The sequence below is a fragment of the Helianthus annuus genome, chromosome 8, assembly GCF_002127325.2.
Source record: "Helianthus annuus cultivar XRQ/B chromosome 8, HanXRQr2.0-SUNRISE, whole genome shotgun sequence".
In the NCBI taxonomy this organism is placed as follows: domain Eukaryota; kingdom Viridiplantae; phylum Streptophyta; class Magnoliopsida; order Asterales; family Asteraceae; genus Helianthus; species Helianthus annuus.
In genome coordinates this window covers 110,317,929-110,336,973 of record NC_035440.2, presented here as the reverse complement: position 1 = coordinate 110,336,973, position 19,045 = coordinate 110,317,929, and the positions used below count along the sequence as shown (strand labels likewise).

The following is a 19,045-nucleotide window of genomic DNA, read 5'->3' as shown; positions in this document are numbered from 1 at the left end:
AAGTTTTCTTTCATAAATTGTTGATCTTGATATTCATAAGAAAATATTAAGAAGTTTTCTCTGAGTTTCTGTTCAGGGATGGCTTTGAGTGAAGAACTGCCGAAAATGCAGAGGAAGAAGATGAATACTACGCTTTAGATTCAACGGGGTGATTAGGTGGGTGTCATGGTTTGATTCCATCAAGTCGGAGGTGGTGATCTTGGCAACGAAACCACCGCCATCCCTAAACAGAAACTCGCCGGTGGTGAGCTGTTCTTGAGCAGAGAGGGAGTTGTTCTTGAGAGAGATAGTGTGGGTGGGTAGGGGTTTTGGGATAAAGAGAGGGAATTGTTCTTGGGTTTGTTTTCAAGCATTTTTTATTTTTTGGGTTTTGGGTGTGGGTGTGGGTGGTGATGATGGTGCAGAAGTTGCAGGTGGGGAGTTGGGTGGTGGTGGTTGGAAGAGAGAAGGGAGAAGGAGATGTGTTTTATTTTAATTAGATATTTAAATAGATTATAAGGTGGGTTATACTTTCTTTTAATTAGATATTTAAATAGATCATTAATAACATTTTTTATTAGTAAGGGTATTTTAGTCATTTCGCACCCATCTAACACAAAAAACTAACCCCCATCTGCGTAAGGGACTATCCGGGAATAAAATTGCAAAAGTTGGGGACTATAGCTATAATTTTAGAAAGTTAGGGACTAAAGGTGAAAATGGGCAAACCATAGGGACTATCCGGGCATTTTTCTTAAAAATAAACAAAACTTATAAAACTCTTATTTTTTATATGAAAAGGGTTCGGTTTTTATAATCCGGAGCGGATTTCGGAGATCCGATTTTTTACGGATGTTACAGCGCCAATCTGTGTAAGAAATCTGAATAATTTCGTTAATGATTGCTTTTTAAGATATGGGTTTTAGAATTGAGATTTAGAAAAATACATATTTTTTTGTGTTTTTATTCCATTTTGTTTTAGAAAAAGAACATTTTTTTTGTTTGTTTTTGGACCATTGCGTTTTAGGTAAAAACATTTTTTTTTGTGTTTTTGGTTCATTGTGTTTTTGAAAAAACACATTTTTTTTATTTTTAGTCCATTCCGTTTTAGGAAAACATTTTTTTTTGTATTTTTAGTTCATTGCGAGAAAAACACATTTTTTGTGTTTTTTGTCAATTGCATTTTACAAAAAAAAAAAAAAAAAAACACATTTTTGTGTGTTTTTGTTTTATTGTGTTTTAAGAAAAATACATTTTTTTTATGTTTTTGGCCCATTTCGTTTTAGGGAAAACACATTTTTTTGTGTTTTTGGTCTATTGCGTTTTAAGAAAAACACATATTTTTGTGTTTTTTGTCTATTGCGTTTTAGGAAAACACTTTTTTTGTCCATTGCGTTAAAAGCACATTTTTTGTGTTTTAGTTAATTGCGTTCTAGAGAAAAACATTTTGTTGTGGTTTTAATCCATTGCGTTATGCAAAAAAAAACTCTTTTTTTGTTTTCGTTCACTGCGTTTTAGAGAAAACATGTTTTTTGTGTTTTAAATCCATTGCGTTTTAGAAAAACACATTTTTTGTGTTTTAATCTATTGCATTTTACGCATTTGGGTTATCGAAAACTTTTTTTTCAAAAGTATAACAATAGTGTACTCGTTTTAATGATTAAAAAACGCTCATTTTTATGGTGCAATTTTTAGACAAAAATAATGTCTTATGAAAAAATTATTAACATTTTTTTATCCAGTGCGTTAAAAGCACATTTTTTGTGTTTTATTTAATTGCGTTCTAGAGAAAAACATTTTGTTGTGGTTTTAATCCATTGCGTTATACAAAAAAAACCATTTCTTTTTTTGTTTTCGTTCACTGCGTTTTAGAGAAAACATGTTTTTTTTTGTGTTTTATATCCATTGCGTTTTAGAAAAACACATTTTTTGTGTTTTAGTCTATTGCATTTTACACATTTGGGTAATCGAAAACTTTTTTTTTTTTCAAAAGTATAACAATAATGTACTTGTTTTAATGATTAAAAAACGCTCATTTTTATGGTGTAATTTTTATATAAAAATAATGTCTTATGAAAAAATTATTAACATTTTTTTGTCCATTGCGTTAAAAGCACATTTTTATGTTTTAGTTAATTGCGTTCTAGAGAAAAACATTTTGTTGTGGTTTTAATCCATTGCGTTATACAAAAAAAACCATTTCTTTTTTTTTTTGTTTTCGTTCACTGCGTTTTAGAGAAAACATGTTTTTTTGTGTTTTAAATCCATTGAGTTTTAGAAAAACATATTGTTTTTTTTGTTTTAATCTATTGCATTTTACGCATTTGGGTTATCGAAAACTTTTTTTTTCAAAAGTATAACAATAGTGTACTTGTTTTAATAATTAAAAAACACTCATTTTTATGGTGCAATTTTTATACAAAAATAATGTCTTATGAAAAAAATTATTAACGTTTTAAAAACGAGGGAGAATTTGATGAGAGAGAAACTATTGATTTGGATGAAATAGAATACCTTAGACCATGGGGTATGGTGGGGCTTGGGTTGGGTTTGGGTTGGGGCATTTGTTGACACGTGGAATGGGAGCCCCCCACTGTCTGGTTACGTGTCCGCGGGGTATGGCGGGGCATGGGTTGGGCTTGGGTTTGGGTTGGGTGCACCGGTGATAGAATATTAAAAAAAATTACAAAAAATTTATAAAAAATCACACAACATTTATAAAAAAAACCTACAACTTCATTAAAATTTAAAATTACATAATCCTAAAAATTACATAATTTCTAAAAATTACAAAATAACAAACCTAGAGCGTTATATAAATTTCAAAAAGGTCGATCTTGTCGAACGCCTTTCGCTCCTTGCCTCGAAACTCTATGTTCGCCACCGCCACCCGGTCCTCGTGGCTCAACTCGCCGCTCGAAACGGCTTCGTAGTAAGCCTTAAAACGCTCGAGCTTGGACCGTAGCTCGCGCCATTTATGTTGGCACGCGTTGAGGTTGTAGCGGTCGTTACCGACGTTATGTCGGTAGGCTACGAATGCTTCCACTCAATATTTTGTTTGGCCCGGTGGCCGTCCCTTCATAGCGTCAACGACGCTTGTCACGAGAGCCATTTCTTCTTCATGGGTCCAGGATGCCATAGCGGGTTAGCCGGTGGGGTTGGGTTCGTGGGATGGGGGGACCAGTGGTGGGTAGCCGGTGGGGTTGGGTTCGTGGGATGGGGGGGACCAGTGGGTTGGGGGTTACAATATATAGGGGTTGTTGGGTGACCGGGTGGCGGTTTGCTTTTCCCCCAACCGTTTGAATTTTAAATTCAAAATTTGAAACTCCGCTATGACGTGACGGGTGAGCGAATGGGAGGCAGCCAGCTAGCATGGCCATACCGCCCCACGCCCGGCTTGAAAGCCAAGCCCCAAAGACCACGCCCCAACCCAAGCCCACCCAAAGTGGTGGCTTGGGTGTTTTACCCCAATCCACGCCCCGACCCAAACCCATACCTCATGTCCTTATTGAAAACTCACGAGCCTCCAATTTTGATCGATCAACCCATTTAATCTAAACCCTTTTATTAGTTAATGGATTGTGAAGATTATTTCTTATCATTTCTATCTAAAACATAATTTATATTATATCCTGACCCTCTTATCATTTCTACCTAAAACATAATTTATATTATATCCTGACCCTAATAAACAATATGCCGAAATCTTTTGTTACAAATTCTATAAATAAATATTATTTACCTCATGTCATCCTTTATAAACCACCATGTTTTTCTATTTAGACTTAGTGGGGCTTTTAGAGGGTGTGGAAAGCTCCTCCACGCCCGAAATAACGCCCCATGATAGGGTTTGAAGGTGGCGTGGAGGCTTGGGCTTGAGAATTATCATTGGCGTGGGGGCAAATGGGGAGGTGACATGACGATGTGTGATTGGTTGTTAAGATATAGCCGTTGGCAGTGGCGTTAATTTAGAAAAAAGTTTTTTATTAAAAATAAATTTAATCATTTTATGTATTAATAAAACCACATTCAACTATTTTTTCCAATTCTCTTCTACCCCACTCCAAATTTTATACAAATTCTTCTACCTTTATAAAAAAATGCATTCCCACAACCGTTCCTTTGACCCAAACAACCCGTATGGCCGACCCGAAACACCAAACAACTTTCAACAGGAAAAGCTCAAGGAAAGAAAAAAATATTCGGGCGATTTTTAAAGAAAAATTGAGTCTGAAAAGGAGAAGGATTCGGCGAAAGAAAAACGAGAGAATATAAAATTCCTCGCTATGAATATTGATTACCTTGCCGGTCCCGTAAGAGAAATGTACAAGGAAATGAAAAAGAAATCATGAAAAAATATCGTAGTTAGTATGTTTTTTTAATTACGTTTTATTATTTTGTATTTTTTTAAATTTTATGTAATGTTATTTGTTTATCTAATATAAAATGTCTTTTTTAATTTTATTGATTTGTTTTACTAAAATAGAAATTAAATAAAAAACACCAAAAACGCCTCCCTTTCAAGCCCCTTCTGATGATGTGGCAGACACATGTCGATCCACGCCCGTTCAAACTCCTTCCACACCATCTAGTCCTCAATACTTAAAAGTCAAAGCTGACGATTAACCGAAATGTCTTTTCTTAACAGTTTGTAATTAGAATTTGTAAGCTAAAAAAGTATTTAAAACCAAAACATCAAGTGTAAATTAATGACATTTTTTCATCTTCTAGATACAGGAATTATTGGATAGGTGAACCAAGCGTGTCAAAACGGTCAAACACCAGAAAAAACAAACGTATCTAATAAAATCTTGCTTATAAATCAAGCTCTAGAAAACATGCTAATGGAACGTGTACGTTAAAGAGCTGGGAAAAACTTGTTAAGATTCCAGGGAAGTTTGTAAAACTCATTCGACCGAACGTCTTTACTGTAATCCTCGAACTTCATCCACCAATCCTTCCCATTCTCCTTTTCTACAAGATCAAGCGTACAGTCGAGCACCATGGCGATAATTAACGCGACGCTTGCGTGTGACATCATAACCACACATACCATGTTGTCGATCTACATCCACAAAAGCAAAAAAACCACTTTTCTATTAGACATTAGACAATAGGATGTGTACTATTTACTTTATAATAAAAAAAGGACAAATACCATAGTCTAGTTGACCAATTTTTTTTAAAGTAATCACTGAATTTTAGTGGTTCAAAAAGCGCGAGCTAAGTCTTAGCCGACACCCAAAAGCGGGGGTTTAGCCTGCGCTTTCGCCAAAAATGTGGGCTAAGCCTTAGCCGACAACCCAAACTGTATGCTAAATTCTTGCAATCTCAGTCAGCAGAGCTGACATAACGGCTTCTGATTGGCGAAAATGCGGGCTGGCCATTTTGGTCAACATGACTATTTTTGTAATTTTCCCTACTAAAAACGAGTCACAAAAATATAAGATCTCTTGTAATGAAAACTTAAAACATACCCATCTTGAATGTGTGAGCACCGGACCGTGACCGGACACTACCCACTTTTCGCGGAAGAACTGTGGAAGCGAAAGTCCGATCGAGAAAGACAAGCCTAAAATGAACTTGGTCCTGAAACTGTTGAGGTTACAAAACTGCAAGTGACCTAGACCCGCAGAAGCTGAATACAAACAATAACAGGTAACTATTAATGGAAAATGAAAAGCATTAAAAAAGAAAACGTAGCATATATTTGGAACCGAGACATACAAACACAACCGAAAAAGACGCAGTACAAAGCCGCAGTGATTGGCAAAGGTATGGAGGCGAAAATAGCACCAAATTTTCCTGTTGAAACATATTTATATTTTCAACATGGAGATTAACCGAAGTAACGAACAGAACAAACACGAAGGAGGGCTTATTTGTGTTCGTTCGTTTAACTTTAACTGAATAAACGAATTAAGACCGAACATTTACATATCATCACTTAAACCTTGACAGTATTTTGCAGTTTTACTCTAGTTTGTTAAGTGAAATGTAACTGTCGATTAGTATTAACAGTAACTAACGGATAAAAGCTAAATGAAATAGTGAATATGTAAATGAAAATAAAAAAAAATGTGTTCATCTTCGTTTGTTTATTAAGTAAATGAACATAAACGAACTCCCTCTCGAAAGAAGATACAAGACAAGGCGAGACTTTTTACCAAAGACCGAAAAGAAGATCATGAAAGCAGCTGATATTTGAATCACGCGTCGACTTCCAACTTTAGTTAATGCCAATGCACCAGAGTTTTCCCTACAAATCACCATATTCGTAAAAATACGTATTCGATGTCATATAATCGTTAAAAATAACGTTAAATGAAGGTCGTTACACTGATGCAGCAAATCCGGTTACCGTACCACACATGCTACCAATGAAAGTCCCAAATCCCTACATAAATAAGATGTTTTCTTGAATAAAAATGTATAAAAAACTAATACAACATATGCAAATATATAGTTTCAGTTACAACATACCAGCCACCCAATACCGCGACTTAAAACAGAAGGTGGCACAGGAGTCGCGCTCCCATATCTTGCTGTTGCGAGAAACGAACCAGTGGACTGCGCATAAAATAATTCGTCGGTAAAAGTCTGTTTAATAGTAATGCTTTAATTACATGCTATTGAGTAGAGATAAGAAAAGAAATTAACCTCAATTGTAGAGATGAATGAAGCAACTACCATCATGAATACTTCTGTTACATCAAAAGTTGGGGTGCCCCATTGAAATGGATAAGGAACATATATCCTGTACATAGTGATTTAGTGACACAATATCACATAGAGATACAATATAACATGGTGCATTGTTCTAACTCAAAATTTAAAAAAGGTTTACCATGGTGCTCCATGTATAAGTCCAGAACTATCGGTACGACAAGTGTCTAACGTTTTTCTCGATTTGACATACGCGCCACTCCATGTCAAAACTCCCGCACACACCCATGTAACCAAAACAGAAAACAACACGGCGTAGCGGTCATATATTGGCCTCTTGCTGGTTACATATTTAGGGAGATACTGCAAATGTCAGTATCAAGCAACATTAGTTTGATTAACTTTGCCGTTGGTTATTTGCACTAAACCGGCTATATAACTAACTGGTCTGGTTGACTCTAGTTGAACAACCTCGATTTAAAATCGGTTGGACCGGTTGAACTGGCAAATCGTTTTGGTTGGTTAGACCATATATCAATTTCTCTTCATATTCTTTTTCTGGAAAAAAAAAATCTCATTTACTACTTTCGTCTTCACATTTTATTTATTTAATGTTTTATATTGACAGACCACTGGATTATCATCGTGCCACCAGTAGAGTAGACTGATAAAGCGGTCGGTTCGATGACCAGTTGGGTATTTGTTGTAGTGATCGAAACCTTGCCTGTGAGAAGACGACCATCAACACCAACTCCGCAAGCCCGATTTCCACACATTTTCCAAGCTACATTGTATATGAAGAAAAAAAATGTTATATCTAACAAAAAGTTCATCAAAACAATATAAGGGTACATGCAAGTTATATATTCTTAATTTCTTACCATGGGAAAAGCAAGATAATATAGCCCAAGTCCAGTAAATGTAACAAGAGGAACCACTGAAAGAGGGCTAAGATACCTATATATACATGATTCAAAGTTGGAAACTATAAATCAAAAAATAAAAATAAAATGAATTTGATCTAATAAACACTTTACTTGAGAATGTTTCTCCACACGCCAAGAAATCCAAGAGTCGTCTGGAGGGCCGATGCAACGACAAGAGCACCCTGTATGCCTCTCATCGTTTGCGCAAATCTCTTAAAAGTACCCGCGTCAAACCAAATAAACATTAGAGGGAGACAAAAACCATAAAACACCCTTGAAATATCATATATCGTTACCTCATGAGGTTCGTGGAATGTATCATATCGTTTGGCGCGAATGATGGAGAAAACAGGGATTAAATATGCGTATGAACCGCTAACAACAGATGGTAATCGAGTACCAAACAGGGTTTGCATTAATGTGTTGAATCCTGATAGAAAAAGCAGTGTTTGGATCACCTTGGCTTTCTCAGCCTGCAGGTTCAATCCAACAAGATTAAAAATTTACTTTTTTTTTTATTCAAAGTTATAATTTATTCACATTCATGCTATAAACTTACATTGTCACCACCCATTTGAGAAACTGTCATGGTAGGTATCAAGACAGTGGTACCAAGTGTCAAAATATAATGTTGGAAACCTAATAACACTGCATCCTCTACATTTACAAATACACAAGAATTATGAGCTCCATTTTTGTATTATGGTAAAAAAATAAGCTTATATATAGTTTTCTGCGAGAACATAAAGAACAAAATAAACCATAAATTTTTTAGTTCTATTTTTATAAAGAATATATAAAAATAGTTGAAATACAATGTTTATTCATCTATCTTGACATTTAAAAAAATATGAACAAATTCTGTTTTTTTTTATAGAACCTAGGCATGTGCAAGTCATGTTATTTATTTTTTTTTTTTTATAAAATACACTGTCTTTTTCCATCCCCCCCCCCCCCACACAACACACACCACTACATGTAGATACGCCTATTCAATGTACAAACATCATACGGTTCTTAATTAGAAATCAAGAGAATGCTTACTCCATGGGGGCGGGCTATTAACACAATATTGAACACCAGAAAGTTGCTCCATTATTGGATGTGGCTGTAACTCTTGCTTACGAGCCGCTTGTTTGGACTGATCACCGCCTTGTTTGGACTGATCACCACCTTGTTTCGAGTGATCACCACCTTGTTTCGAATGATCTCCGTGACCGGGATTTGCCATTGTTGTCTCTCAGACTATTAAAACAAGTTACTGGTATACAAATCACATAAAAATAACAAGAAATGCCTTTGAAAAAGCTATAAGTAGATGGTAACATTAACTTGATATTTAAACAAATTTAAATGAAATTAGCCGTTACTTATTCTAGTGAGATATGGGATTAATCAAAACAATAAGAAATTTATGAATTCTAAATCAAAATCATTTTCATTTATTGTATATATTCGATAGCCACTAATAATACACACTATACCGTTATTTAACTAAATTCCATCTATATAACTATTCCAAATTAGATATTTGAACTTATTAAAGATTTAATAGTACTGCTATTTTTGAATCTTTAATCTGTAAATTATAAAATTCAGATTTGTTTAATTTTAATTTAGCAAAACATATATCCTCATATATAAAGTAATTTGGTGGCCTTGTAAACTACTAGTTAAAAAAAGAGCAAATAAGACGGTTTAGAAAAGGCTTTTAAGAAGATTTGATGGAAAGCGACATATTTGAGATTTGGAATTAAACCTATTTTATTGGACCGTCTTATTTTGATAAATGAAACCGTCATATTTGAGATTTGGATTTATGAAATCTCCATTAAACCGTCACATTAGACCCTAATATATTAAACCGTCGTATTAGGCTTATTTTATTTTATGGAACGGTCATATATTTCTCATTTTATTATTAAAATTTTATACATTATTATGTAAACTGTCATGCCTAACATATAATAACGGTTTTTATATAATAAACAAATATCACTATTTTTATATTTTCACTTGTAATTTAAATTGTGAAACCATTTCTCATTAAATTTACATTTATAAATAAATAGATGTTATCAAATTGTGAAACCATTTCTCATTAAAGCTTAATTATCATTCAGAAGCATAGTTAGCTTTTTTTTTTTTTTTTTGAAAAAAATGATGGTTTCTTTAACAACAATTATACAAAATTAAAGTCAAACTTTAATGCCCTTCATAACTCAAAATAGTAATTAAATTATTAAAAGTTTCTCATCTGGCCACTAAAACCAAAACTTTCCAATCTATTGGAACCGTTTTAGACGGTTTAATATATGAAAATTATTTTAAAATATTCTAATCATACTAATCCTTTTAACTTTAAATAAAAAATCATACTAATCCTTTTATCTTTAAACAAAAACAAAGATAATACTTTTAAAATTTAAACAAAAAAATTCTATCATTATTTATTCTATAAGAATATAAGATCGTATTGCAAAAAATTCTAAAGTTTAAAATTCTTTGCAAATTCAAGCCAAATCAATTCAAGTTAAAGTTCATTCTTCATTAAAACCACACCTACTCAAATTGTTCAATCCTAGTTTCTTTCATTGTGGATCTTCACACTTCAAGGTAACACTTATGATAATACTTTTTTAATTTATTATTTAATGAAATCACTAATTTAAGTGGTTTTGTACATGTATTGTATTATTGTTACACATATATAGTTTTTTTTTCCTTGTTTCGCCTAAAATTGGCTTGAAGTACTCTTGAGCCATCTTGAACTGCACGATACCAAAATAAATATTATTTCAATAACATCAGAATTTTTTATAGATCATATAGAAGGTTGTATGCATTAAAAAAATATGGGAGACTTAGACATGCTTTGACACGTTTCCGTTTATGAAAACTTTACGATTTTGTTCGTTTGACCCATTTGGGATATAAACATAACCCGAATCATCCCATTCAAAAGTAAATAGGTCAAAGTTATCGATTTTATATATAACAATAAGATAAATAATAATAAAAACCTCCACGTCGTGACCAGGAAAACCGGTAAGGTTGAAATTTTGACGCCATCCACGTTCATACAAAAACGAAACAAGTGGGCTCCTGATGAAGGTACAAGACCAATGTTAGCAGATATAACTCACAGGATGTTGTAGAATAAAAGTCCACATGATACCCAATTGAGTGTACAGATTAATACGTACCGAAGTAACTCAGTCCGAGAAGGTTAAGCTTCAACGTATTCTTTTGCACCAGCAACTAGTGTAAGATCGAGATACATATTTTTACTTGAATATGATTTATTATTACACTTTACACACTTGAAACCTGAACGATAGATTGCCGGCATGCAACGCGAAAAAACAAAACTCAATCATCTGCATTAATTAAAGAAGCAATAAGAAAATATTGAACTTACAAACTGAAGCAGGAGGGCCTTTTCTTATAAGTGGTTCAAAACAAACAGGACATGCAAACAGAATCTCTTACCTAATCGCCACCCATCACTGTTATTCTTCTTCTTCACAACATCATCTCCGTCACCGCGTCGGAAGACATCAACACCTATCAACGCTGCTGAAACGCTATCTCCGTAGCCGGTAGGTATCAACTCAGTGAAGCATTTGATTTATACAATCAGAATAAGAACTATGATATTTGGCCATCCTTCTCGTTTCAAAGCCTGCAACTGGCATGAAATCCGATGAAATCTAACAATATGCGGCGGCAAGTTGAAGATGTGGTTAGGGTTTTGGTGGGGTTTCAGGGCATGTTTCGCTATCCTTTTTGAAACAACTTATTGACTTATTGGCTTTTTGAAAAAGTCAGTGACTTATTGACTTATTAGCTTTTTCTCCTCACATACACCCTCATTGTCAAACATCATTTTAAAGCTTATGACTTTTCAAAAAGCCAATAAGTCAATAAGTTGTTTCAAGAAGCTTAGCCAAACATACCCTCATTGGCGGTGGACGGTGAAAGTTTGGTTGTTACAGGTTGTTGCAATAGTGGGTGTGGTGGTGGGAGGTGTTGGGTTGGTGGTTGTGGCATGTGGGTGAAGGCTAGCTGAGAGTGAGAGAGTCTAAGACATATAAATGTGTTTATTTTGGTTTTTTTTTATTTATAATATAATTTGGTACAAACATAAAGGACAAAACTTGTATATTAATTTCCGTTGATTCATCCACATTATACTTAATATTTCAATTCAACTCTATTTTTTTTTGTTTGGTTATGCATTTCAGATCGTAACTATTGGATGTATGAAATTACACGTAATGACCCAAGATTTGTGACCAACATGAAACTTTTTCTTAAGATTGCTCAAGAGGATCGCGTGAAAAGAGGAAATGAACTTGTTCCGTGTCCTTGTATGGAATGTAAAAATTTTACCGACTTCAAGGATATACGAGACATCGAGTATCATTTGTTGAGAAATGGATTTATGTTTAATTATACTTGTTGGTCAAAACACGGGGAGTCACTTGCTAATCGTAGCACAACCTCAATAAATTTAGGCTCTAATTAATTATAATGATGAGAACAACGCTCCGCATATTAGAGATGACAGTGATAATTTAAACGAGGGCTATGATAATATAAACGATGTCAATGATAATTTAAATGACATGCACAATGATTTGGAAGCTAATGCTAAAGAGTGTGATCTAGAAAAACTACAATAATTATTTTCCGATGAAGAAAAACCGTCGTATGTTGGTTGTACAAAATTTTCTGAGCTTAGCGTTGTGTTAAAACTCTTAAACTTAAAGACAAACTACAGTTGGAGCGTGAAGGGGTATGGTCCCAAAAAGCCGCGCAGACCTTCATTCGGGTCGCGCGCAGGACCATACTCCTTAATCAGCAATAAGGTCAATCTTAACACCGCGCGGGTTGCTTCAACAAGGATTGATATCGCGCAAGACCTAAACAAGAAAGAGCATCAAATTCGACACTTAGCTTTCTGAATAAGAGCATCCAACACCTATAGCCCTACGTAGGTCAGTTATGTGCCCAACAAGGGTCGCGCAGGGTCTATGGCGCAGGGCCACTTCAGAAGGTACGAAAGGTACAAGTGGCAGAAGAAAAGAGCCAATCCGCATCCTCCAGGCTCTGCTCAATCGTGCTCCACGATCGTCTGACGTGCAGGAGACAGAAAGTACTTAAGGACGCTTATGTGGCACCAATCACAGGGCAGAGACACTTGCCCCACGATCTCCACTTACCTGCTGATGGCAGAGGGACAACAAGGCCGAAAACAGTGACACGTGGCTCCATTCACGGTGCGCCAGCACCGGAGAACTTCTAGAAGCCACTAACGGTCGACACAAGTGAGACAAGGAGCATATCGCTATGTTGTCGCCTTCCGGCCCAAGGCCCATCAACCCACATCCTCTTACACCTCTCCGGCTATAAATAGAGTCCTTAGTTCACAGGTTAAACATTCTATTCTCTCTACACTCACTCTTAATACATAATTATCTCCTCAAAACAGTCGCTTATTCTCATGCCGGAGTCTGGTTAAGAGGGAAACCCCCATATTCCCCTCTTAACGAGCTAACGGTATTCTGTTTTGCAGGATTAACAGATCATTAAGGAGCTCAGAAAGTCATAAGAAGATTAACCCTTATGGTAGAAACATAAACCAAACTAATCAACCCTAAAATTAGTTCCGTGTTTTTTCATTGGCGCCCACCGGTTTTCTAAAAATCACTTTCATCTTCTTTTTCTGAGTTTTTCTAAGTTGTTTGTCCTTCGATCATGGCTGGTCAAGGAATCATTTCTGAGTTTTGTTTTGGAGCAAACTCTAATGAAATGTTGGGGGAGGACAATCAAAACGTCCAAGCCCAAAATATCGAAGAGATCGGTGAAATCGAAGTAGCCAATACTGGGGGACCCCACGCGAGCATCACTCGCATCACTCAGACGGTAACCCCAGGAAATAATGGTGCGGGACCTTCAAATCCAGCTCCACCTTAGAACATTTCGGCGCTATTAGGGCTACCCGAAGGCGAAACTCCAGCCTCTTGGTACGCCAAGCAAATTGCTACTATTAACGCCGCATATCAGTCTTTGAGCGTGCAACAAGCAGTTTTACAAGCAGAACCATCTTTGGTTACACCCCTAGGTCCAAGTTAGGGGGCGCGACAGATACCCCCACAATAAGCCCTTCAAGGAAGAATGACCAGGCCTCCTCCCTCACGAAGACCAAGCGTACACGAGATGCGCGACACACGGGGGGAGACAAAAAGTTATTATGACCACCCATCAAATATCCAGAGAGGTCCAATTCATAGCCGGCTTGGGCCGTGCAACATGAATAATGAATGGGATGACACAGACCCAAACGACCCAACTTGGCAAGATGACGAGAGCTCATCAGTCTTCAACCGCTTGCAAAGGAACCATGAGTATACAAGCCAAGACAACGCATTCCATACAGTGAAGAGGCAGAGCGAGACTTCAGCCTCGCTTATAGGCCAGCCGAAGCTGCCGAACACTCAAAATTCATTCCGAAGATCGCTCTAGCACCATTGACAAAAGAAAAGTTGCCTCTAACAGTCGGGAAGTTCAACGGCCTAACTGATCCAGACAATCATGTTAGAGTATTCACAAGTGTTGGCATTATGGGAGGTTGGAATATGCCAATGTGGTGTCACTTGTTTAACCAGACGTTTACTGGGGCTGCTCGCGCATAGTTCGACAGCCTTCCGCCTGGAAAAATAAGTTCATGGATTGATTTCAGAACACAGTTTGTAAACCACTTCAGTCAGCAAAGACGTTACCAACGCGACACAGCTGAGGTAACAAACATTTGGCGAAGAGAGAACGAAGGTTTAGAAGATTTCATCACTCGCTTTAACAAGGAGTGTTTGGAAATAGGTGGTGTAAGCGAACAGCTCATGCGCGCTCACTTCAAGAAAACCATTCGATGTGATAGCCTATCAGGACTATCACGGGAAAAGATGGAATGCCCAAGGAATGGGATAAGCTCATGGAAGCTGCGAAGATAGTCGCGCAAACTGAAGAGTCAATAGCCGGTCACAAGAACTCTTACACTGAAGACAGATTTTCCAAAGGAACCTCGCGCGATAACAGTAGGCGCAACAAAGGCAAAAACCCTGGATAGAAAGCAAGCCATTCCAGCGGTTATGACGAACGACCTCGATACAGAGAAGACGCGCGAGACACCATTGATCGCATTGGCTATCGGAAGGCAGTCAGGAACGAGAATCAAGAAAAACACTGGACTCCGCTCATAAAGACACCTAAAGAGGTGCTCATGACGGAGAACCATGATTTTAAAGCTCCTAGGCCTATGACAAATAAGAAGGGGCAGGACCCCAACCTGTACTGTGATTTCCACAAGGATACAGGTCACCTGATAGATGACTGTATCAGCTTAAGGCAAGAAATCGAAAAAGCATTGAAAAGTGGAAAGCTGAGCCATCTGGTAAAGAACGTGCGCAAAGAGACATGTCAGATTTAGCGCAATGATGATGGAAGAGAGAAAAAAGTTAGACGCTTGGAAACACACATGGTCAACGGACCAAGATATAGCATAAGAGATAAAGGCAAGCGACCTTTTGAACCGGTATGGCAAGAGCAACAGGTCATATTCCCGATAGTACGCGGGGGCCCACGCGCCACGCGCCCCGTCGTCATTATCGGAATTATTGGGCACTACGAAACAGAATACGTATTCATTGATTCGGGAAGTACAACAGACATCATCTATGAGCAATGCTTTAATCAGTTTGACGATGAAGATAAAGCGAGACTCGAGCCAGTCGACTACCCTCTGTCAGGATTCTGCAACGAAATGGTTTTCCCATTAGGCCAAATCAGCTTTCCCGTTACGCTGTCTGATCGGAAGCATTCAAGGACCACAACTGTCAACTTCATGGCAATGCCTGTCAAATCGAGGCATGATGTTTTGATCGGGAGAGAAACCCAAGGAGAACTAAACATGGTAACTTCCACACCCCACTCAGCGATCGGGTTCCCAAACGAGACAGGGGTGGCAATTATATATCCAACGAAGGAAGTAATGTCAGCAGATGATGTGTGCCCGACCAAAGGGGCAAAGATTTCAGCAACTGAGCCAGAAAAGTGGGTTTTAAATCGCAAATACCCAGAGCAAACGGTGACGATAGGCCACGCGATCTCACCGAATATCAAAACGCACCTCAAACAACTTTTGTTCAGGAATATGGACATTTTCGCCTGGACTCCGGCGGACATGACCGGTGTCCCGCGCGACATTACTGAGCACTGTCTGAACACTTATCCCTCCGTTGAACCAAAAGTGCAAAGCAGGCGCAACTTGGGGGCGGATAAGACCAAAGCAATGAACGAGCAAGTCTGTGAGCTGTTAAAAGTAGGAATCTTAAGAGAGGTGCGCTATCAGAGTTGGGTGGCAAAACCCGTAATGGTGGAGAAGTCAAACGGAGGATGGAGAATGTGCGTCGATTATACCGATCTCAACAAGGCATGCCCTAAAGACTGCTACTCCTTGCCTGAGATCGACAAAAAGATAGACACTCTCGCACCATACAAATGGAAATGCTTCTTAGATTGTTACAAGGGGTACCACCAGGTTCAAATGAAGCTTGAGGACGAAGACAAGACAACTTTCCGGACCGATCTCAGGATTTTCTGTTATACAAAGATGCCGTTCGGCCTCAAAAACGCTGGCGCAACATACCAGCGTCTGATGGATAAAATCTTTGCCGAAGATATTGGGAAACACATCGAGGTTTACATTGATGATCTCGTAATCAAAAGTCCCGAGGAAGATCAAATGTTAAAGGATATAGAAAAGACTTTTCATTCCCTGCGAAGCGTGAATATGAAATTAAATCCAGCTAAATGCTCTTTTGGTATGGAAGAGGGAAAGTTCTTGGGTTTCGTGGTCACAAATGGCCGTTTTAAAGTCAATCCAGAAAAAGTGCAAGCCATAGAACGGATGCCGTCACCACGAACAATCAAAGAAATGCAACGATTGGCCGGCCGCCTAGCCGCGCTTAATCGATTTCTATCAAACCACGCCACAAAATCATATCCTTTTATCAGCACCCTGCGCAACTGCGTAAAAAAGCAAGAATTCAAGTGGACGCCTGAAGTAGAATCCGCATTTCAGCAGATGAAAGAATGTTTGATAAAGCTCCCTACTCTGACCACGCCATTCGAAAAAGAACCACTCATACTGTACTTATCTTCTTCGGATAAGGCAGTAGGGTCGGTATTGCTTGTGGAGAGAAACGGAGTAAAGACTTCAATTTATTATGTCAGTAGGGTGCTTACCGATCCAGAAACAAGATATTCAACAATGGAAAAGTTGGTACTCGCGCTGCTACATGCTTCTAGAAGGCTGCGCAGATACTTTACAGGGCACGTGATCACAGTACTCACCAACTTTCACATCGGCACAATATTGCAAAAACCAGAGACGTTTGGGCGGTTAGCAAAGTGGGCGATCGAGCTGGGAGGCCACAACATCTTGTACAGGCCGCGCCCAGCCATCAAGGGTCAAGTTCTAGTGGATTTCGTCACAGAAGTCCCAGCGGATAAAATCAAGGATTGTGAGATTGTTGAGACTCCCGTAAAAGACACGTCCAATGAGTTATGATTGCTGTACACTGATGGGGCCTCAAACGAAGATGGCGCAGGAGCTGGATTGTGCCTTGTGAGCCTTGAGAAGCATGAATTTACATACGCCATCAAGTTGGATTTCAAGAACACCGACAATGAGGCAGGATATGAGGCATTCTTGGCAGGCTTGCGCCTCGCCATAAAAATGGGAGCTCAAAATCTACAAGCACATGTCGATTCGCTTTTGATTGCCAGTCAAATCAACGGAATTTATGATGCAAAAGGCGAAGTTATGGCCTTGTATTTGGACCAAGCGAAAGAGTTACTCCAACAATTCAAGTCATACAAGGTAGTTCACATCAATCGCTCTGAAAACAAACTAGCAGACGCCTTGAGCAAGCTTGCTTCAACCTCTTTCCAACATCTCGCCAAAGATGTAAGGATTGAAGTACTCAAAAACCCGTCAGTTCTGCTGCGTCAAGTGAATGTGATCGAGATAGGGCAGCCATCTTGGATGACCCCTATAATCCAGTATTTGCAAGAAGGAATACTCCCTGAAAACAAAGCAGAGGCAAGGAAGATTCAGAACAAGGCCTTGCATTACGAGATGAATGGCGGTATCTTGTACCGAAAATCCTTCTTAGGGCCACTATTGCGCTGCGTAGACCCCCAAGATGCAAACTACTTGATCAGAGAGATTCATGAAGGGATCTGTGGCATTCATGCAAGCCCACGCATGGTTGCCGCGAAGAGTATGAACGCTGGATATTACTGGCTAGGGATGCACGTCGACGCCCTGAAGGAGCAGCGCAAATGCGACTCCTGTCAGCGACATTCTCCAAAAACCCTGCGCCCAAAAAACGATCTTATCCCGGTATCCACTGCCTGGCCTTTCCAGTAGTGGGGAATAGATATGGTGGGACCCTTCCCGGAAGCTCTTGGTGCTGTCAAGTTCATAATCGTTTCCGTCGATTACTTCATAAAATGGGTGGAGGCCAAAGCACTTGCTTCAACTACTGCAATGATCATGCGCAAATTCATTTGGGAGCACATCATTTGCAGGTTTGGTCTCCCACTCAAAATCGTAACAGATAACAACACCAACTTTGCTTCCGAAGACCTCCAAAAGTGGTTGAATGAGATGAATATCGAACACACTTTCTCATCTGTTGCGCATACTCAGGGCAACGGACAAGTCGAAAGTGTGGACAAGAGTATCATTGAAGGGATAAAAGCCCGCCTGGGCACTAAGAGAAGAGGATGGGTAGATGAGCTCCCAAGCATTCTGTGGGCCCATCAAACCATGACAAAAACGAGCACTGGCGAAACCCCTTTCAGCCTAGTCTATGGCTCAGAGGCGGTTATCCCAGCTGAAATTGGCTTGCCCTCGCCACGCTTGACAACAGTCAACACAATCGATTACGAGGCAGAGCGTCGTCTTGACTTGGATTTGCTAGAAGAAAGGCACGAAATTGCGCGAATTAAAGAAGCCAAGTACAAGACACAACTGGAAAGGTATTACAATGCAAGAGTGCGCATTTGTACCTTCACCCCAGGAGAGTATCTCTTCAGAGACAATGAAGCTTCAAACGCTGAGCGCCCAGGAAAGCTAGCACCCAAATGGGAAGGCCCATACTTGGTTCATGAGGTGCTAGGAAAGGGGGCATACAAGTTGCGCACCCTGGATGGATACATCATCCCGCGCACGTGGAACGCGCAACAACTGCGCAAGTGCTATATGTAACTACTCTCGGCCTTGCGCCTTTATCCACTACTTTCGGCTACGCGCCTCTTAATTTCCTATGTTGGCTAAACGCCCTTTATTTTACTTACATGCGATGTATGTTGGCCTAAGCGCCTGTTTCTTAATCAATGGA

At 38.6% G+C, this 19,045-nt stretch overlaps 1 protein-coding gene across 1 annotated transcript; it reads right to left on the bottom strand.

Moving 5' to 3' along the window:
• Nucleotides 1–4,837: 4,837 nt before the first annotated feature.
• Nucleotides 4,838–8,802, bottom strand: LOC110870514 (nucleobase-ascorbate transporter 7). Its single transcript, XM_035976112.1, has 14 exons — nucleotides 8,616–8,802; nucleotides 8,131–8,228; nucleotides 7,868–8,044; nucleotides 7,683–7,783; nucleotides 7,527–7,602; nucleotides 7,370–7,429; nucleotides 6,827–7,008; nucleotides 6,640–6,736; nucleotides 6,463–6,549; nucleotides 6,318–6,376; nucleotides 6,147–6,259; nucleotides 5,707–5,784; nucleotides 5,457–5,617; nucleotides 4,838–5,044 (listed from the first exon to the last, which is right to left on the bottom strand). Exons 1-14 carry the CDS (start codon nucleotides 8,800–8,802, stop codon nucleotides 4,838–4,840), a joined length of 1,683 nt encoding a protein of 560 aa, XP_035832005.1.
• Between the last annotated feature and the right edge of the window lie 10,243 nt (nucleotides 8,803–19,045).